Source organism: Poecile atricapillus, chromosome 3, assembly GCF_030490865.1.
Source record: "Poecile atricapillus isolate bPoeAtr1 chromosome 3, bPoeAtr1.hap1, whole genome shotgun sequence".
Classification (NCBI taxonomy): domain Eukaryota; kingdom Metazoa; phylum Chordata; class Aves; order Passeriformes; family Paridae; genus Poecile; species Poecile atricapillus.
Genome location: NC_081251.1, coordinates 72,064,175 through 72,086,046, shown reverse-complemented (window position 1 = coordinate 72,086,046; position 21,872 = coordinate 72,064,175). Strand labels below are relative to the sequence as shown.

Here is a 21,872-nt window from a genome sequence, read left to right as displayed (position 1 = left end):
GCTGCAGTTAATGGTTTCCTCTGAGCAGTCCCTCAGAACTGGATGTCTGCTTCCTATGGAATGAAGATTAGTGGAAAATCCAGTTTTGTCAGGGGGTCTCGAGTTGCTGTAAGGTAAGAAAAGATCAGCTTCCACTTCTTTTTTTTGTATGCACTGAGCACTAGCAGTATGTGTTCTTTTAGGTGGTTGCAAATTTTCCTACTACGGTGATAGCTTTTGCCAATGGCAGAATTTTCCATGGGATCATCTGTTCCAGGGTCAAGTTAGGATCCATTTCATGTTAGCTGAGGAGATGCTTTCTGCCCATGTTGAGTTACGATGTAGATTTTTCAGGAGTAGATTTGTGATCATCTTTTCTTCTGTGAGGTAGGACTGTGGCAGGTAAAAGCCAGCACTGCTGTTTTGGGAACAATAATGCATAAGACTTCTGATTGCCCTTTGTGAAACCTACTGGCTTGCCCTGTTGTACTTCAAGGCCTTGTGTTTATCTTTCAGAGTACAGTTAGTAAGGTTTTCCATCTTTGGGTTAAGCAAGCTAATGACTAACCATCTTAGGTTAGTAGTGTATATTCATATCATTCACTTGCTGAATTAATTTCATATTATTTTATAATACTTTACCTTTGTTACGAGTAGAGAGCATGGTGTGTAGCAACTGATTTTCTGTGTTTCTGGTGAGTTTGGTGTGGCACTGAATTTCTTGATGAGAGTCCAGACTTTTCTCCTGGATCTTGATGCACATGCACTTCTTGTGTTCCTGCTTCGTGTGCTGCCACGGCTTAGTGAAACTCTGTGTGCTTTGCCTAGGCATAAAGTTGGAAGTGTGACCCTTGCAAGTTTAGATTGGCTCTGGTTTTAATGCTGAGAGGCCAGTATGATTCCTCAGTGGAAGCCATGAGAAGTACATGGGCTTGCTGTCTTTCCTGCAGGTCTCTTTGGAGTAATTGTTCTAGATGTTAGTTGGCTAAAAGTGATATCTAATGGCTTGGAAATCATGATATAAAATATGAGAGGAGTTTTTAAAAGAAGGATTACAAGACAGGGGGCAAGTTGGGAATAATACCAGGAGTAATAATAATCAAAATCAACCAGGTGAAGACAGTGCAGAGGATATAAGGATTTCTGGGTAGCAGCCTGTGTACGTATTTTGAGTACCAGCAGTGCTATGTATTGGAAGAAGAGACCAGCCTTAGCAATCCCTCAAATTTCTACCAAATCAAGGAAAAGAAGATATAGAAATAGCTGTGTTTGCTACTTAATTCAGTTAAGGTATAGATCTCTGGCACAGTTTTGGCTGCCCGATACATCTGTGTTGCAGAGTATTCAGGTGTGACTTTTTACATGCCCAATAACAGCTATAATCAGACTTCATAGACTGGATAGCGTAGAGGCAGTATTCCCTGGGCAGAAGTGGTCTCCCTCCTTCCTTTGCTGGGAAATTTGTGAGAGAGGCAGGTTTTGCTGCAGCTGTTCGGATGTGATGTTAGGTTTTTAGTGTGTAATGCCCTTAGCACCATTTAAGGGATTATGTTTTTGAAAGGGAAGTGTCTTCAGAGAGTTGTAGTCTCACAGATGGCTCCATCTTGTCTTCCAGTTGGCAAGCAGCCTAGGAACAGGTATCAAAATAATTTTTAATATAGCAAAGAGAAATGCTTGCCAATGTTTGTACATTGGCAATAAAAAGCCTCAGTAATAAAGATTTTGTGAAATAACTGCAATAGATCAAAGTGACATTTAGGTGATGCTCATGAGCATAATTTAATTGCCAGCTAACTACTAAAGGCCTGCTGCTGTGGAACAATTGGAGCTCCTGTGTTGTGCTTTGCTGTATCTGTCTTGCTTAAGGCCCTGACCATCACTGAAGCTTGTAATTTCTCTCTCTCTGTGAGAACAATGGATGCTTAAATGCTGTTTGAGAACTTACTTATTTCTAGTATTGAACTTTATTCTGAATTTTATTTATAGAAAGTGAGCTATTTTCAGCTTCTGGGATGTGATGGAACTATTGTTTGCTAGCTTCTAGTGGCTCCTTTGTGGAGCTATAAATTAGAGAAGTTGCTTTTTTGCAAGGTTGGATGCATCTCCACAGATGAAACTCCTGAACTTTTGTTGTGGGTATAGTTAACTAGTGGAATAATGAAAATCCTGAAACATGTATTTAAACCTTAGAGGTATGTTAGGATAGTTTGGGTTCAAGGGAACCTCAGATGATCTCTGATCCAATTCCCTGCTCAAAGCAGACTGACTCTGGGGTTGTGTCAGGTTGCTCAGAGCTATTATCTATTTTATATATTTTTATTGGGCCTTGAAAACCTCCAAGGATATTACAGCCTCTTTGGGTAGCCTACTTCACTTCTTGGCTGCCCTCAGGGTGAAAAAGTTTTTCTTTGTATCCAGTTGGAAGCTTTCCTGGTTTTAGTTATGTCCATCTCTTTCTTGTTCTGCCCCCCTGCACTGCTGTGAATTGCTGTCATCCTCACTATTGTTGTGTGGCATCTTCAGAACATAGCTACTAGTGGAGGATAATTAGAGTAATTTCTGACATCTTTAGAAATCTTGGAGTAGCACACTTGCATTCTTTGATTTACTTTTCTTCCTGTAGCATAGAAGTATATAAAGCATAAAAGTATAAACACTGTACTTGATGATATTTACTGTTGCTGCAAATATATCTTTATACCCAAAGAGGGCATTCTAACCTTAAGGATGTTCTTAGTTCTGCCTTCCTGGCTTTCTCTGGTACAGAGTCCTTGCTTATGATTCAGACTTTAGGTAATTTAAGACATTTCATATGTTTTTGCTCAGTGAATCATTGTGACACTTTTATTGTTCAGAAATGAAAATCTCAGTCTTCTCCGTATCTCTCAAGGTTTTGTTGTCGCCTCTTGGCTTTTGTAAGGCTAATCATGGAAGGTCTTCCTGCTCACAGAGGGCTGGAGAGAGAGGATGCTTTCTAGGTTGAGCAACTATGGCAAGTACATTCAAAATACTGTGAGTTTTCCTTTCTGCCTAGTCAGAAGAAAATTTAAAAGGTTTCCAACAGAAAGGTAGCACTGTTTCATTCAGTAGTTAAAGTGTCAATTAACTACTTAGGTGTGTAGACTATCTTAGTTTATTTACTTGACACAGATATTTTATATATCTATTTTCCAGTCTCAGATCTCAGACTTGTTTAGATTTTGAGTACAAAAACATGGATGGGTGCAAGTCATTACAGACAAAGAGTCCTCTAAATATGATGTTTGTATTTGCTTCATGTTTCTGGTGAAAAATGTAAGTTAAACCTGAAGTTTCCAGTAAAAATTCACCAGACAGAATAGCATTATTGCAGGATCTGCCTCAAGGGGACCTGCGACTCTAAGGTTTGATAGCTTAGATAATAGAAAGATAAAATTCTGAGTGCTGTTTTTAGATCTCCAACTTTTTCCATGAAGACAGGAGTTCTAAAGGTGCAAAGCTTTAAGTGTATTCTGATAGTGAAAATACTTAGCTGTCTTTCAGGAGTCCTGTGTTAGTCCTTTGTTCTTCTGTCTTGGGCATGCTTTGTGACTGGGATAGGTTGTGTAGTTTCTGGTTCTGCTTCATGGTCTGCTTCAACCACAAAGCAAATGCATCAGATTACTGCTGTACCTCAGAACTCATGAGATCAAATGTCTCTGAAATTGCATTGCTTTCTTCGAAAGGAAGCTACAGCAGTTCTGCTGCTACTTCTTAATAATAATGCTTTTCAGGAGTATTGTGTGTAAACCTGAAAGAAGCAGAAGAAATCCCTAATTACACAGGGACCTATTCCAGATACCTGAAAGGGATATGAGCTACCTTGCACAGGACCCTGCTGATCCTGGATTATGAATTCAGGCTTTCTAAACCAAATAATATATTAGAAAACCCCAGTATTGGAAGTAATGAGTTAACAATCTGTATTTATTCTGGAAAATTATCTGAATGACACTCAAAGTTTTCCTCTGCCAAGCTTTTTGTTACTGAAGCAGATTTGTTCAGGTGTGTGTGTTTAACACCATATGGTACATTCTGCACCTTCTTTATCCACTTAAAATGCTAAGATGGATCTGGAATATGTTGACCTGAAAAACTGTTCACTGGCTTGTTCTTTTAATACAGAGAATATTTTTGAGAGGTCTGATTTCTGTGTTGACTCTTTTTTTATTTTTAACTTGAAATATTTTGCTGAAGATTTTGTTTCAGTGCCGTATCCTGCAGAATCCCTGGCACTCAAGAAACAAGCTATGTCATATAGGGGTACAATTTCTTTGAAGATTATTACTGTGCTTTCATTTACTTTGATAATAAAAGCAGATGGGTAAGGTTCAATGAAAGGTGGCAGATACTATGGGTTTGTACTTAGGTAGTAGTACTTAGTGAATCACAAATAGTCTGTGACAGAAATATGTTAAAAAAAAACAGCTGGCAGAAGTCTGTGCTTTTGTTGAGCAGCACAGACATGTGTTAATGAGAGTAGCCTGTATTATTAGCTAATGTATGTTAGCCCAGGGAGAATGTCAGAGTAAATTGTGACAGGTAATTGTCTTGATTTCCTAGATATGAATAGAAGTGATTTACAGTCATGGGAAGGAAGCTCTTACAAGAGTGTTTTCATTGAGATGATCTTTAAAGGGATGAATGGAGTCAGTGTGCCTTTGGAGTGAGTTTTGGTTTAGATTGTCATACAAACTCTGTGTGCTGTGAAAGATGTAAAAGAAACCCTGAGAATTGTCTGAAGTTCTCGTAGCCAAGAAGCTGAGCAACTGGAGGGAAGCGATGAGATCAATGAACACAGCTGAAGTGTGGCTGGGCTTCTTTTAAATGCACTTGGGGAAGCCTAGAAAATTCTGAGCCCTGCTGACGGACCGTGTGAAGCAGGAAGGCTCTCCACCTAGGAAGGGATGGGGTGGGCTGAGGAGGTGCAGGGCCTGGAAGCTCATACGAGGAGGATTTTTGGGGGTAAGTTGAGACATGCATGTTTGCTGTTGTGAGAGAAATGCTGTTAATGGGGCTGGAGGGAAGTTTGTGCATGGTGGTGACAAAAAGGAAAGATTGGAAAGGACCAGAGAAGCACTATTGAGGAAATTCATGTTGGGAAGGAGAGTATCTCTCTTTGGCTTGGAACACTGCTCAGGAGCTTTGTGGGTGGTTATCATTTTAGACTGTGAAGTGTGACCTGTCCAGGGTTTTTGTCAAAGTTCCGGAGCAGCAATTGGAAAGATTCTGGATCAACTCTTTTTCACTTGAAGAGAAATGGTTTGGAAGGAGTAACTGGGGAGCAATGATTGAAATGCAGTGAAAGTTGGTGTAAAAGAAGGCAGGGTTTGATGGGAGCGGTAGAAAGCATGTGCAGTGTTGGTATTAGCAGTTAGAACGGGGACAAAAATGAGTGAATGACAGTCAAAGTAGATCTGTTGGTATTTGGTGATGTCCTCTCTCAGTCAAGGGTCTGACTGGATGCTGCTTGACTGTATTCCGTGATCCTTGTCTGCTTTTGGTGGCCATGGCTTTCGAAGACATGTGAGCAGGCTTTGATCCTGTTGAGTCTTCAGTCTCCAGTCCTGGTGTGAGGTGCATGGGGTTACTCTCAGCTCCTGCCTGAAGCTGAGCAGGCAGTTTCTCAGATCTCCGTGTTTCTGCCAAAACCTGGTGAGGTGGGTCGGAAATAGCAAGTTTAGCCTCTAATGCCAGGGCTCCTACACGGGAAGGTATGGAGAAGTAGCTGTGTAGTGATGGTGGTTGCCTCCTTTGAGTGCTTTCAATAGCTTTTCCAGCTGTTTATTGAGGTTTTCTCAGCCTCTGTATTGACAGCTGTTGTCTCTCTGTGCTGCCACATCTGCTAAATTCTGTAGTCCAGTGGAATTACCTTCTAGAGAGAACCTCTGTTCTTTCCTGGAATGTTCGTTTTTTAAAACTTTTCTTAAAGAATATCTGGCTTGATCTAGGCAGAGTGATTTCTGACCCACTGTATTTAGAAGGAGCTGTGATTTCTGCCAGAAGTGTTCTTGCCTGTGGTTAGTACTCTGCTGCTGTTTCAGCAATCTCTGCTATAGTATTTCTTCCATAGCCTGTTTATAGATAATCTCAGAATTTCATCTGAACAACCTACTTTTCTCCTGTGCTAGAGGAAAAGGATATAGCTGACGTCTTCACTTTTGTGTTCTGGGGCCCACTAAAACAAACTTCCAGCTTCTGTTTTGTCTGCCTACAGCCTTGGGTAAGGGTTGTAAAGGCCGAGCCATATTCTCAGTGAAGATCTCAAAAGGGATATCATGTGTGTCTTTCCCACTTGCCAGTGAAGGTCTCCAAGGGAGCTGCGCTCTGCTTGCTGGAGCTCAGTTTCACCCCTCACAGGCTGTAACATCTGCAGATGGTGCTGAGCAATCTGCTGGTGTTTGGCAAGGACTTGCATTAACTGAAGCTGCTTGTGCAGGCATTGAGGACAGGAAAGTGGTGCTGCAGGTTGTGCCTTGTGGGTTCACCAGAGGATCTTTATCTCGCCACTCGGAACAGCAATTTGGCAGCTGGCAAAAGTATAGCTCACACAATCGCTGCTGCAAACAGCAAAGAATACCCGAGGGCAGAAATTGTGTCAGAGCATAAAGAGCTGCAGGGCTTCATGTAAAGCCCAGAGACTTTGTTTTCAGGGGAGCAGCGCCACTTCTTTGCCTTTCTCCTAGCTACAGGTTGGCCTCATGTCCTGGGCATTGCTGTAACTGCAGTTTGTGCCTGTGCCTGACTTTTGCAGTGTCTTGTATTTAATCTGGATCCTGAGGTGTTGTGCTTTCTGTGGGAATTCAGTGTTCAGCTTTCCTGACGTCTGGAGCTCCATTCCATCTCCGTTCTTGCCTAGACAGCATGGACATTGCATCTGACAGCCTGACTGGGGCTACAAGGTGAACTTCCTTCAGCAAGCAAAGGAGGAACATTTGTCCTGGGACTTTGATATTAAATTGTAAAGCTAAAAGCCTTCTGACTCCTCACCCTTGGCAATATAGGAGCTGCCACGTTGTTTTATTTTCATTATATGTGATCACTACTGAGCTGTTAAGAGAAAATTACTTTCTATTTCAGTAAACTCAATTCTGGTTTCAGACTGACTGTGCATCAGATGCTTAATTTGGAACCCACTCTCTTGGTGAAATTAAAAATTCAAATCTCCAAGCTGGAGCATTCAAACTGTGCTTGAATTAGAAATTGACTGCTGTCAATGTGCTCTCACACTTCACTTTTTTTTTTTTTTTTTTTTTTTTATTCCTCCCTCCCCTCCCCCCTGATGAGTTTTATATTAGAGTCTTGGTGTAGATGATCTGACTGAGCAGAAGTAGTGGGAATCCACACTGTCACTCTGTAGACAGAGTGATGAAAGAGAAGTGTGGTGTGTTAAATAGACCATTTTTGAAAAGGACTATTGTGTACTGATTCCATAGTTCCATGAGTGTTTGGCAAAATCACTTTATGGGATATGACTGCAAACTCATTAAGTGTAGTTTGCAAATTAATTTAGGACCTAAGAAAACTTCACAGTTTCTATGCAACATCCTTGCTCCCCTATTTCTGTCTCATATTTAAAACTGTTGTCAGATCTTGACTGAAAGAATCAGTTTCTCTCCACTTAAGACATTTGCATGGACTGCCTCTACAGATTTTTGTATTGGAACTGGGAACAAAAGAGTTTTTCCTCAGGAAGGAGAGCAACAAAACTTACACACACCCACACCCCACCTCCTGAAATAAGCATTGGTTCTCTGTTGTGAATATTCTCTGTAGGCTTGCAACTTGTGTGTCCATCTGCCTCTTTGGAAAGTGGGTAAATTATTCTCAGTAACTTTACTATAAGTTAAAAGGAAATTTACCCACAGCTTTGGAAAAAATTGGGCTGGATATTTTTGGGGAAGTGTCTTCTGTTATTCACTGTGCTGCAGGCAGCCAGTGCTGGTACTGGTTTGTTTTTCCAGGCCTGCTTGTGTTCATCCTTGGGATGTTTTGTTGTTCATCAGATGGGTTGACAGGATGGATCACTGAGCTGGTTGTAGGGTTTATGATGACTGGGGAGCCTGAGAACTGTTCTCTTAGGCAGCTGGTGATGTGAGTTTGGCAGTTCTAGCTGGCCAAGGCAGGTATCAGTGTGTTGGGTGAGATACATCAGTGAGTTGTGTAAGGAGTTTTGGAGAATGATTGGGTTGAGGCTGATCAGCCAGAGATGAATTTGGAAGGTGAAGTGCAGTAACAAATATGTAATTAAGGAAAGGGTTATTTCTCTTATTCCCCTGACTAAATAGATGATTGTTACTGACATGGGAAGTGTTTGTTATTCACCAACTTACTTTTTGGTAGACTTTTTTTTTCTTTCTTAGTGTTAAGGCTAGACCAGGTTGACCAGGTTTGAACTGGTTTTTTTTTAATTTCCTGAGGCGTGAGAAATTTGACAGATGTGTTAATATCAGCTGATTGTATTCTAATTCTAGAGAGAGGTGCTGTAATTTCATCAAATGGCTTAAAATGAGTTATTGCATTAAAGAGGTGAGTGGCTTGGTTGTAACAACTCAGTGATGTGCATTACAGGAGTGTGTCAATAAAAACACAATTATTTAAACCCTGGCTAAAGAAGAGCATTCTGACTTTTACAATGCACAACTCTTTGAAGTGCCTTTCAATGAAGAATGGAAACTGACATGCATTTAATGACCTCAGAGAATATGTTATTTGTGACATTTTGGGGATTTAACAGTTGAGTAACTGAACCCAGTCTGTGACATTAGAAATCACAGAAAGCCTTGGTGAGGAAATAATGTGTATCATTGTACCCAATACAATGTAACTCAGCCCTGCTTCTCTCTATAGATACACTTTATGGAACTTTAGGTGAACCGGTTACGCTTAACAGTAGCTGAGATGAAAGACCTGAGTGAGACCTTTTCATTTTAGGAGTTAGGAAAACCTTTATTTGAAAGTGACTTTCAGGGGAAGCTCATTTGTGCAAAGAGGTGGTACTTGTTTGTTTCAATATGGGCTGTGTTGAGATCAGTGCCATCTTACTTTGTATATTTGGTGGTGCCTTTGAAATTCAGTGAATGAGTCAAACTATAACTGATTAGGAACTTCACAACTTGCAAATATTTTGCATATTTCTGTGATGTGGGAACTGAACAGTAATGGTTATTGTCATGTCAAATTGATCTCCAAGAATGGTTCATTTTTGTTTCTGATAGCTTAAACATTTATGTGTGTATGTTTGTAAATAATAAATATTTGAAACTCCCTTACTTTGTTTGCATATGGTTTGATGCAGGTGTTTAGGGCTTCCTTAAGAGAAGCAACACTACAGAAATGGCTTGGAGCAGTGCTTTGATAGTTGGCTTTGAATATGACTGAATACCTTTTCTTCCACATCACAGTTACCACCCCGCAAATGCTCTGAAGATGAATTTGTTATTCTAATAAAAACAAACTGGTATAGTGTAGGTGTATTCAGATAGTTGAGCTACCTTTAAAACTTCATCTATAATTTCTCACTTTCAGGGAGAACTTAAATGAACTCACAAGCATTCTGCATCACATGCTTAAAGCAGGAGTGAGGAAGTGATCACTTCAGAGTTTCTGTACTGATCTATAAAATTCTATTGAAATAGCAAACATACAAGGTATTTGCACCTTTTCATCCACAGATGATATTAGAACATTTGGTCAGAAAACTTTTGTGTCTGAAAACAAAGACTGATGATCTAAAATAAATTAGATGTCTGTTTTGCTGTCCTTTAGTGTCAGGTTGGGTACGAGAGAATGTGCTTTTTCCATCAGTGTGAAATGCTGTTAGGCTTCACCTCTCCCTCTTTCATCTCACTGGTGCAACTAAGATGTGAACAGCATTGTTTTACAGCAATAGACTTTTATTTTTCCCTCTGCTCCGGATCTGAGCTGATATTTTACATGAAATGTTGGTCATCAGGAAAGATTACTATGTTGAAAGAGCTGTTAAGAATATTTCTGAGCTTTCATAATTAAATTTGAAGTAATTTGTATGTATTTGCCATTAAATATGTTACATCATCTTCTAGGATTGTAAAATATATATTTTAAAATTTTGGTTTTTAATATTACAATTGAAAGGCTCTTCCATTTGTGGCTTTTCTCTCTTTCTAGATGTGTCTCATACAATGCATGACACACTGTAGTGTAGGGTCTTAAAATTGCCTTAGGTTGTTTTTGTTCTGATAATTTTGTAGTTAATTGTCAGCAATTATTTGATGTTCTTCAAACAGGTAAGATGAGAAAAATTTAAGGCCTGTGTTTTTTTTGTTTTTTTTTTTAACAAGGCAGCTGAATCGGTTCAGTGTAATTTCTCTGACATGCAGACAAGGCAAGCTATGGTTGGAAGGCTGTGCAGAGAAGGTTTATGTAGCTGTATTTCAGATATGTAATAATAAACAACTGAAATTATTCTAATGTTGATAACGGGGATGTGGCACAAAGGTAAACAGTGCCCAAACAATACACCCAAGGCAATAGTAACTTCCTGGCTGGGTTTTGTGATGGCTGAGGGCACTGTGAGTGCTCTCTTGCTGGACCTGGAGACCAGGCTTCCCCTTATCCTTTAGGGAAGGTGAGTCTATGATCATGTTGGTCCCAGCTCTGTCCACCCTGCCTTGCTTTCAGGGGCAGGCACATTGGGACAAAGGATCTGCAGGTCTCTCCCCTCTGGAGGGCTCGTGGCTTGGCCCAACTCTAATTCTGAGTATAACTCGGGCAGTGCTCTGTTCTGGTACCCAGGTGAGCGGTGTGTGCTGCTGGATGGGCTCACCAGGAGGTAGACCTGGAGTCTACAGAGGAACTGAATGCCAAACTTGTCTAGAGGGCTACCTGTGAACCTTGTGAGGAGCGCGGAGATGCATGGGCTCATTCAGGACACTGGAATTGTACTGAGCCCCTTTGGCTCCAATAATTTTTAGGATTGCATCCAGTTCACTTGGTATGAATATCAAATGCTTTGGCCAATTTAAACCTTATTTACACTAGCTTAGTTTAAATTTGGTGTTTAAAGAGCTGTAATTATCTGTCTACTTTAGAAATTCATAGTGATTTAGTGAGATCAATTTTAAACTGATTTTAATTAAACCAGAGAACCTTTTGTGTTTTAACAGATGAGCCCTGTGACAGGCCTTTTTAAAGGGCCATGGAGTATATGCAGCCTTAGAATGACTCTTTTATGCATGCCTGATTTCTTCTGCTGAAGTAAAATTTAGGCTATTTTTTATATAAACAAAAAGAATTAAATTTTAAAGGACGTTCAGTTCTTGTTTTCTTGCTCCGAGAGTGATTCCTGTTTGTTAAGACTTCTGTTAAATTACTCCCAGTACAGCATTTCACTGTCTTCTTATAGTAGACAGGCTGATGGACTTCGTGACCTTTTTTACTTCTGATTTCTGTGATGCTTTTTTTTCCTCAAACAAAAGAAAATGTAAGAGACTGCTGGGATATTCTAATTTATGGTGATAGGAAGCAGAATACAGAAGCTTAACTGCAGTCCCATGGTGAGATGTGCCACTATTCTGGTGTATGGAAAATGTATAAAATGCTTTTGTTGAAGGTTATTTGGAGAGACTATAATGAATGCTGGGAAAATTCTCCTGGGACGTTTCAGTTCTAATGCTTAAATTCTTGTATAGGATGTTGTCATAGTAAGTTGTGTGTATGAGGCCTGTGTTAGGAGCTGCTGAGGAGTTTAGAGGGTTTTAAAGGGTTTTAAAAGGGTTTGAGACTAGAGAGGAATGTTAAATGTAAAGAAAAAACTCTGAAACTTGTGTTTTTGTAAGAGCTCTGTGTGGGTGATATGAATATTTCTAACATCCAATTGATTCTGTTTCTGTGAGTAGAGGGCAGCTAATAGAGGGCATAATTCAGCTAGGCATCAGATCTGCTTGAAGGCTCATTCTGGCAAATAGGTCCAGTCAATATCTTTTTGTGTTACGAAATGGATGACAGTGCAGAGCTTGTATTCCCATTGATTCCCATTGTGCAGGACAGACAAATGAAATGCCTTTTAACTAGCAGTAAATCCATGAGAGAATGAAAGTAGTCATCATGTAATCTTTTGCCAATAATGCGTATATAAAAATATACAGAAAACACGGACATTAAATTCTGATCTCCCACTTTTAATGTTTACTGTGGTATTTTTATCTTGTTTGTGTGGGGTTTTTTGTTTTCCTGTTTTCTGCAAACAGCAAATTTATATTTTCATCCATGTGAGGAAACCAAGCTACTGAGCAGAGGCTGCTTCTTAATAACATTAATACTTCAATAATTATACAAATTAATAGTTTTCTAGGATTGGTGGTTCTTCATGCAGAGCTTTTCCTTTAACTTGACATTTTGGACAATAGGTAGTATCATTAATCTAAGTGACAAGATGTACAATATCTCATTAGATCCACATCTGCAACCACAGGGTGTTACAGTTGCATCTGTTATGGCAGCAGAGTCTGAACCACTTGCTACTCGTAGTGTTGAAACATGGATATGAACGCAAGAAACTGAACACTCAGCAACAGCAGGTTATGAACAAAATTGCTTTGTGATCATGGCTCTCACATTTTGGATGCAGATTCACTCTTATCTTAGATGTGCTTGTAAGTCAGAAATCATTTTGGATCAGAGAAACTTAAACCAAGTTTCTGCTTCAGCGTGCTGTTAAGCAAGTTGAAAATGGAAAAGCAGAGTGATCCTGTGAATAGGGAAGATGATGTGATACCCAAGTTTATGTCCTGATGGAGGAGCTTGTTAGTGAGTTCACTTAAAAACAGGTGCAAACTCTTTAGAAGGTGAATGAATACACACTGTGTTCTCTATCTGCAGTATGGTCACTGTGTTTTGTTAAGATGAAAAACGATATGCTACTTGAAATTTCAGAAACAACTATTTTCAGATGCTACAGTATGTTAAGCCTGGAAAACTGCAGAAACACTTACTGACTTTTTCTTCCTTTCCAGATGATCACCAGCAATTAATGCCGGCGGGCTCGCTGCGAAAAAAGAAGCTGGCAAAAAGACCTGGATACATGAGGCCAGAAGCTCAGCGACAGATCGAGTTTCAGTCCCTGGGTGTCTGTGCAGGGACCAGCCCAGCAGAGCTCCAGCATGGCAGGCAGCACTGTGGAGGCTCTGAGAACTGTGCTCTGCACAGACAGTGCCAAAATGACTTGGAATTCCTGTGCTGTAATGCAGTGAGTAGTGCTGTAGTTCCTGCTAATGGGGTAACAACTTTGGCCGCTGCTGGAAATACTCCAGGATGCTGTGAAAATCTTTCATACTGCAATAGTCCATGCCCAGAGAGCACAGGGATAGGGGTTTGCCCTGCTGCCACAACAGGCAAAGGAGATGCTTCTGCTGTGTGCTGTACATGGCAGAAAAGCTGCAGCACCAAAGTGAGCAAGCCCCCAAACATGTGTGCTTTGGATCAGACAGAAGTGAGTAACAACTGTGACTATCAAAACAGAGATGGTATTTCTCATTCTGCTGGTGCACATGATAGCTTTAGTTCAAGTTTCAGCTTCATACAGCTCTCCCTGAACTTGGCCTCTGGAGTAACTGATGTTGAAGGCAAATCTGTTGAAGAAGCTGAGATCATTCTGCAACCCAAAACCCCAGGCAGTCTGCAGAAGCCAGAAGAGATGGCACAAACTCATGAGCACTTGGGAGATTTGTGTTGCTTCTCCAGGTCCAGTGAAGATTTGCAGCATGAACGTGAGAGCCCAGTAAATGATAAATTACAGGACTGTGAGACTGTCTCTCTCTCAGATATAGATGCAACATTTTCATATTCTACAGATTCCTCAGATGCAGCATCTGCTGGTTCTTCTGTCACCTCAGGCTATGAAAGTAGCTTTACTGTCACTGACCATAACTGGGATACTTTGATGAGAAAATATGAACCACTGCTACAGGATTGCTTGCTTAGCAACCGCAGTACGTTAAAGGTCAGTAATCTCACTTTGTTTCTGATACCTTTTCCTCAAAACATTTTTATTTATAGTGTCAAAATCAAAGTTTATGTAGGAGTTCAGATGCTCCTGGCTTTTGTGGCCTTTGTTCAGAGTTCTACAGTGGAGCTCTGCACGACAAAAATGAGATAACAGGTTTTGTTTGGTTCTTTAAAAATAGGTGATATTGTTGCAGAACCCTATTCTATATTCTACTGAAGCTTTAATCCTCTCATTTCAAACATCACACATCAGTTTCTGACTTCTATAAGTACCATTTCTTTTCACAGGTGGCTGTTTTGTCTGCAGTTTGGGTTATATGTAGTATAAAATTAAGGGGAGATAACTCTTTGCTTGAAGTATCATGATTTAACAACACTAAACTTTTTAATTGGAAATATTTAAATTGAGCCAAAGGTTTCTAAGAGTCAGGCAACTTTGTGAAAATAGTGTGCAATCTAATAGGTGCTCTCCCCACATGAAGAAAAATGGGGGTCAAGTCCCTCTCTGTCTCCAGCTGGGAACTGAACCATTTTTTTCTTTTCCCCTTCCACCCCAGAGAAGCAGTGGGCTGCTGGGTCAGGAGTCTTTTTGCATATATGTATAGTCCCACATTTATACCTACAGTGTATACAGTGTCATTCACTGTTGTCTTTGTAGGAGATGGGTGGGGAAACTTCAAGAAGGGTCAGCTGTGCTATATTTTTATGATGGTAGGTTGGGCATTCTGAGCTTACCTGATCAAAGGAGCCAAGCATTGGCTTATTGTGCACAGGAAACAGTAATCCAGAGAATAATATGGACACAATTGATTGCAATACCTTGTTCAAAGCCCACTGAGTGAGTAGTGAGGGTTGTATTGGGGTTTATTTTTGAGTGGTTTTTTTTGTTTGTTTGTTTGGGGTTTTTTTTGTGTGTTGTTTTGGTGTTTTTTTTTTTTTTGTTTAATTTTGTTTTAATTGTCTCACTCGTGCTCAAGTTTCTTGGTTGCCTTTTGGAAACTCAGATCTTTGTAACTTCTCATCTGAGACACATACCTGGTGAGATGTGCTGTATTGTCTTTAGGCCTAATGAAACAATCTGCTCTGGGGAGACTTTGCACAAACCTTCTGTCTGGGTAAGACAGAAGGCTGAGAAACATTTATTCTTTCTTTGCTTACCATGACATCTGACCTGGGCTTACAGTGCTCCGTAGTACTTTCTCTTCATAGATAATGTGTGTAGAACTCAAACTAGGTTCTCTTATCACACACATTGACATGGAGCAGTTTCTGTGGTTTCATGCCTGGAATTGCCATTTGCCTATGTCTGAGATGGTTTGGGAAATTAATTTGCTGCAAATTTGGGAATATATAATGCAATCAAAATAGGAAATTATTTTTCTTTCTTTTCAGTATTGCTTATTTGATAGGCATGAAAGAAACATTGCTATCTTTAATTTCTGTATTCATTAATTCATTGAATGGAGAATTGGGGATTTGTGCCCTCAGATGTCTTTGCCCTTGGTTAGCCAGTCGTGTATGTTTAATTTGAAACACCTTCCTATTGTAATGATAATGAGCAAGTCCCAAAGTTTTCAGAAAGGAACAAAGGCAACGGTAGTCAAGAAAAGGAGACAATACCAAAGTTGTTAAAATTATGCTTTCTCTGTACATAAAAAGTGATCTTCATCTGGTACACATCTAGGACATGCCATGCTGTAGCAGAAGCAGGTCTTTGATTAGTTGAGCTCTGAGTGTCTCCCCAGCCTGCACTTTACACAGAAAGCACTTTACAGTGGCAGCATCAGTCAGTTTGCCGTGGGCGTGCCTGGGCTGTGGTACCCAAGCAGACTTTAAATGACCTGCCACTGTAGTGCATGATGGAATAAACACTGCCAGCAGCAGCAAAGCTGTACTCTCAGTATAGATGGTTGTTGTACATCATGTATATGAAAAAAGTGTCACTGGAATCATTCCTATTGCAGGCTTCTTTAAAACACTGTAAAAAGTCAGGCATAAAACACAGAAAATAATTTAAGGTGACGATTCAGAGCTTCTCCCTTCAGTACCATTCATGTTCCTCACTAGCCTCAGAGAAAAAAGATTGGAGTTCCAGGAAGTGAAAACAAAAATAAAGTAAAACACAGAAGAAATGGGAATGTATGCCATGTTTTTTGTTTTTCTTGTGGAGCATCCTGTAGCCTATTATTAATCAAACATTTTTGGATGCTTTCCTGGCTTTATTTTTACAGTTCTTTTCTTACTAGTCCACTTTCACATACCATATTCAGAGGAAAATCCTGAATTTAAAGGTTTGTGTGTTGATGTGTAGTCTTGATAACTGAGTGCTTCTATTAAGCTGTTGACTTGCTGTACCTATTTTTCTGCATGGAACTTAGAGTTTACATATGAGGATTAAATATGAAAGAGCTTCAGGGAGAAGGGAAATCTTTTTAAGTGCAGGATTTCTAAAGTGTGGATTTTAGTCCTCTCCCAAGCACTTTCAGGCTTTGGACTTCGAGAATATACAGTGCTTCTTTCTCCAGGCTCACCTTTTTCAGGTCTGATAGTGGCTTATTTGGTACAGGTCATGCATAAATTTAATAAGAAATACATTTCTGTCTTGTATCTGCAGCCAAATTAGGCTGTGGCTGTCATGGCAGTGAGGAGAGGACTAAACCTACCTTCTAACCAATTTCTTTGAACAGCAAAAACTTGTAATGGCCTTAGAAATTTTTAGTAAATTTAAAACTTTGGTCCAGACTCTTGATGTTAACAAAGAGAAGCGTTAACTTTTGAAATAAAACTTTATGATGGTAAGTTTATTTTGAAATGTGAGAGTACTCTGTATGTGGTTGGGGTATTCTTGGTGTTCTGCTTTTTCTCCTCATCTAGCATTTGCATTGTGAAAATGCAAATATCAACATTATGTAGATAAGCCTAAATTGTATTTTAATGAAACTTTTTTGGTTGCATATGAGCACTTTTTTACCCATAACATGAGTAAATATGTTCCAAAATACTCATACTTCATTTCTGTTTACAGAATAAAATGTGGTTTGCATATGGAAATTTTATATTTGTTCTCTGCAAAACTCAGGTAAAAAATTGTCAGAATGAGCTTGGGAACATGCTGTTGAGTACAATGTGATCAGAAGTAGATGTCATGCTGACAGAATCCTCTAGTAATTGTACTTTCATTTATTCAAAGGGTGAAAAATATCCTGCAATCGCACGATCTCCTTTGCTTTTCAAGAAATATCGTTTGTTATTCTCTGTGTGTGTTTGGACTAAAGCCATGCTTGGCTCAGGTAGCTGCAGTTCAGCTGACTTCCAAATAGGTCTGTCTACTTAACAAATACTGGGCTTAACTATCAAAATTTGACCACTGTAGTGATGTAGTAATCCATTAAATTTATATTGCCTAGAAGTTAATAGTCTATTTTTAAATGCTGCTTCTTCATAACTAACTCTTTTTCTTTACATAGTTAAAATCCTTGATCTTACGGCTTCAGAGGCTTCAGGAAAAAGCAATAGAGGAAGATGACTATGATAGAGGTGAGAATTGCTCCTCCCTACTCCCCACTGGATCATGCTGCCTTTTTTTTTTTTTCTTTCCTTCTTCCTCTATTAATTTTATTTTATGTTCCCTACATAGCAGTGAGTAGGTGTGGAAAACTAGTTCAATGAGCTATATTGTTTGTTCTGTCATGTGGCAGGAAACAAATTAAAGTTGGTCAGCAGCAGGTAGCAACAGTTTTTGTTTTCTTGAGCCACATCACCATGTGGGGAGGTTGAAATCCAAATACCCACCATCTGGATCAGCTGTTTTGAAGCAGCATGACTAAAAAAAAAATGCAGAAATGAGTGGAATCCTGAAAAGGAGAAAGGACAGGCACTGGCTGCTGACAGAGTGAGATTTGCTGCTTGCCACATTTAGTCATGACACTACAAGGGCTCACAGAAATAAGGTCAACAGCTATTAGAGAAGTGAATGATACTGTCCTGTGGGATTGATTAAGTTGATGTCCACTGAGTTCAATCAAAATTGGCTAGAGAAGATGGTGGTGATACAGCTGCTGGCAAATATCTATCTTTGAATTATGCTTTTTCTTTCAAATGCCTTGACTCCTCTGATAAATTTTGTATGTGTGCACATTAATAATTAGAGCATCTATTAACGCATGTTGGGTTTCTTATTGTTCCCTTTTGTGGTAGTCTGTGTTCAGATACTCATATTTTGAAAATCTTGAGGTTCTAAGGTAAATTCGTCCCACTAGGTCTATTTTCAGTTGGAAGGGTCTGCAAATATTTCACTGAAATCTATATGGTTACTTCAGAGAATAAGTGTGGAAGAAGACAGCTCCTTTCCTCTCACTTTTATGCTCTTGGATTTTAGGAATTGGGCAGTGGTCAGACTTGGGGTTTGCCCCTCCAAACTAATGTGTGATGCTTTGCAGTTGTACTATGACTCTGTTTTCCTGCCCCCAAGCATGTCCCCAAGATGAAAATATAGTGTCTAGGGGGTAGGGTGTAGCACTTCTGCAAGAGTGATTCTGTTGGCCTCTTAAAAGCCTGCCTGTGTATAGGAAGAGTCTGCTGCTGTCACAAGTCATACTTTTAGTGTGGCATCTCCTGACAGGGTAAACCTTTAGGTGTGTTAAAATCTGAGGCTGTAGTAGATATTTATGGGTTTAATCTCTGTCAAATAGACATTATTAATGTGTGTACTTTACATGTGTAACACTCATAACTCTTCTTTTTTAAGTGCCTGTGGGTTGAGCTCACAGTTGGAGACTTCCCAACAGCTGTGTACTCAGTGTGCATGGTTACCACAGATTCCCGCTGGGATCCTCTAGGCAGTCAGCCAATCTGACAGCAGTATTTCAGTGTATCAGGTGTGACATCTCCATGTGATGCCATATAGTCATTGACCACAGGGAAAAACCATGAGTTGTGCTGAATCTCGCACAGAAAGCTTTGTGTGGTTTTCCTGGGCACTAGTCTTGAGTCCTTAAAATGGGACCAGTTGTCTCTTGACGATCACTTCCTCCTTTTACCCTTTTCAGTTCCACCCTAGTTATAAAGCAGGGGTTAGTACAGAGGGTGGTTTGCAGAATCTTTCATTAATTCCCCTCAGGTGAGTGGTCTGGCTGAAACATGATTTCTCCAGATGTTGTGTGCAGAGAGAGAAAAAGTGATAAGGAGAATTCACAGGTGGGATTGTTGTTTTCTGTGCTAAGCCTGACATAAACAGATAGAAAACATTGGTCCTGGTATGGGACTGGATGCCGAGGTGCTTGAGAGACTGACTTGAGTTCTTCCATCCCTTTGAAAACTGGAAGTCTGCCTTGGCACTGTTGTTCTCAGAAAATGACATGCTTCATGCATGCATGCAACCAGGCCTGAATTTTATAAATTCCTAGCTTTTGAGTCCTTGACCTGTTTCCTGTCATGCTGGTCTTTGTTCCACTTCTGATACAACTATCTACCCGGGTTTTTTTTGTGACTGCTTTTCATTATTTTCATGGCAGCTAAGCTGGCTCCCTAAGTTTTCCTTTGGTGAAACACAGGCAGTGTATCTTCAAGATAAGGCTTGCATGGAGAAGGTGCAGAGCTGCAAGGAGAATCAGAACTGTGACCTTCCTTCTTCATCTTGCAGTGGCAAAGCTTTCCACCTTTGCTTTTAGAGCTATGTGCTGCTCCTGGTGGAGAACAAAGTCTTCCCTGGCGTGAAGTTGGAGAGCTTGTTAAAGAGCTTGCAGATCGGCCCAGTAGCAATTTCTGTTAGAATGAAATCTGTAATTAGCCTTCTTTGAAGGGATCTTATTGCCAAGATATTGCTAGCAGGGAATGGAATTGCTAAATGTGCCGTGATGTGGGGCGTAAATGGCGGTGTATTATCAGGGAGTGGGAGCAATGAACATGGTGCATGGGGAGGCCTGAGGGCATTTTGACTGTAATGCTAGAGAGAAAATTACTGATCCTGTAATTTGGGGAATGAATCTGAGTATAGAGTGAGTCCTCTGTTAAGAGCAGAACTGTTTTGAATCAGAGATGATGGTAGTGCTGTATGTGGTGACAACACAGGTCTTGCTCATTTGGTAGCAAGGATAGACCTAATGTGATGAGAATAGCTGTGAAATGCCCTGGACGTGGAAGAGGTGAGTAGAGGGGAGGGAGAGAAGGTGGAGGAGGGGTATGTGTTGCTGAATTCCCAAGGGGAAAATTAAATTGCCAATAAATACATTATCATGTGTAGCTGCTGCTTTGGTGTTAGAGTCTATTCTCCAGCTTCAACGATAGTCAAGAAACAAAAAGAGATTTCCTGACTCCAGCTCTTTAAGAATCATCTAGTCTTGAGCAAAGGCCTTTTGGTGGGAGGGAGAGGTGTTAGCACTTGAAGCTCCTCTAAGTGCTCAGAACTGCTTTCCGCTGTCTGACACTGGAAACTTCACACTATAAGGAAAGACAAGTTTGACATTGTTGCTTTCCTGCTCTACAGAGCTTTTTGAAAGCTCCTGTAGTTTAAGAAAGTCACTGAAACTGAATTATAAGTAAAGTAGTGCCCCTACAGAGAAGGAAAAGGGACGCACCGGGTTTTTAGTTGTGGCAACAAGACTAGGAAATGACACAGAAATAAAGGCAAGCTTGTTGCCCCTACAAAGCCATCGACAAATACCTTGTTGCAAACAGCTCAGAAACAAGGATATAATTGTTCTTTCACCCTGCAGAAACACAGGATAAATGCATGCTGCTTGAGCTGCTAGAGAGCATGGTGTCTTCCAGGTTAATGTTAATGCATTAGCATTTATTGAATGAGGGAAGATTTTTGTCAGGGCAACCATAACCCTCCATTGTTGTTTAAGAGACAAGGGAATGCCTGTTTAAGTCTTCAGCTTGTTTCTTCCTAGTTTTTCCTTTCTTTAGGTGAATCTGTTTGCTTTGTCTTCCTCCTCCCCTTGAGTGGCGAACAGCAGAAATGACTCTTGCTATTGCTTGGTTATTTGTGCTGTGCATTCTGAAAGACCTGCCGTGGGGTCAACACCTTAGGGTGTTGATGTAGAGGAGCTTCAGTCAGGCATTCAGATGACTACATTTTTTTCTACACTTTCTGGCAGTGCTGCGTGTGTGGGGTGGGGAATGTGTTTGTTCCGACAGCGTTGGGGGTTGCTCGAGGTGGAGGCCACCCCCACGTCCCTCATTGGTGCTCATTTTCTAGAGGTCACAGTGCTGTGAAACCTGCAGGGTGTTCTCTCTTCATGCTGTAGCTGTCATGGGCTGTTTCAAATGCAGATGTTCCTTGGTTGTGAAATGGTTATGTGAAATGCATATTTAAATATCCTCAGTCCCAGTATAATTTTAAAGAAATTTAAAGAATTTTAAAGCCCTTGGGATGTTATGTGTTTTATTGCTCTTGCTGTTTCTAGGTGCTAAATATATGGAAATAAATGTATTTTTTTTTTTTTTCTGTATTTACTTGTGGTCTCCTCTTGATGGCCACATTACTGTATATTTTCAAAGCAGGTACTGCACCATGGGAATATAAGCATTTTGCCTTGCATAGTATATAGGAAAAATTGGTGTGTTCTCCAAGGATCACTTGGAGTGTTGTCATGGCTCATTATTCATGATGGAGCTTGACAGCTCCAAGGTTAAATACACTGCTGAATACAGGAGGAAAAAAAAAAAAAAGACTCTGTATTTTCTGTCTGTGGGAGTTGTACTTGCCGTGGGAGCAAGTGCATTTTGCTCAAATGCACTTTGAACAATCTATTGCCTAAACATTTGAAAACATTTTTCCTGTTCTTTGCTGCTTGAGCTCCTCAACCTTGCCTGGTACTAGAGGCAAGTGGATTGGTAACTGTCATGACCAAGTCTTGCTGCTGAACTCCGCTACTGGCTCACAT

At 40.2% G+C, this 21,872-nt stretch overlaps 1 protein-coding gene across 1 annotated transcript in view; it reads left to right on the top strand.

Annotated features, from left to right (window-relative positions):
* The window catches only part of DISC1 (DISC1 scaffold protein), a 201,008-nt gene that overhangs the window by 5,823 nt on the left and 173,313 nt on the right, over window positions 1-21,872 (top strand). Inside the window, 2 exon segments of the mRNA XM_058835575.1 lie at window positions 12,993-13,978; window positions 17,451-17,520. Coding sequence (XP_058691558.1) covers window positions 12,993-13,978; window positions 17,451-17,520 — 1,056 coding nt within the window.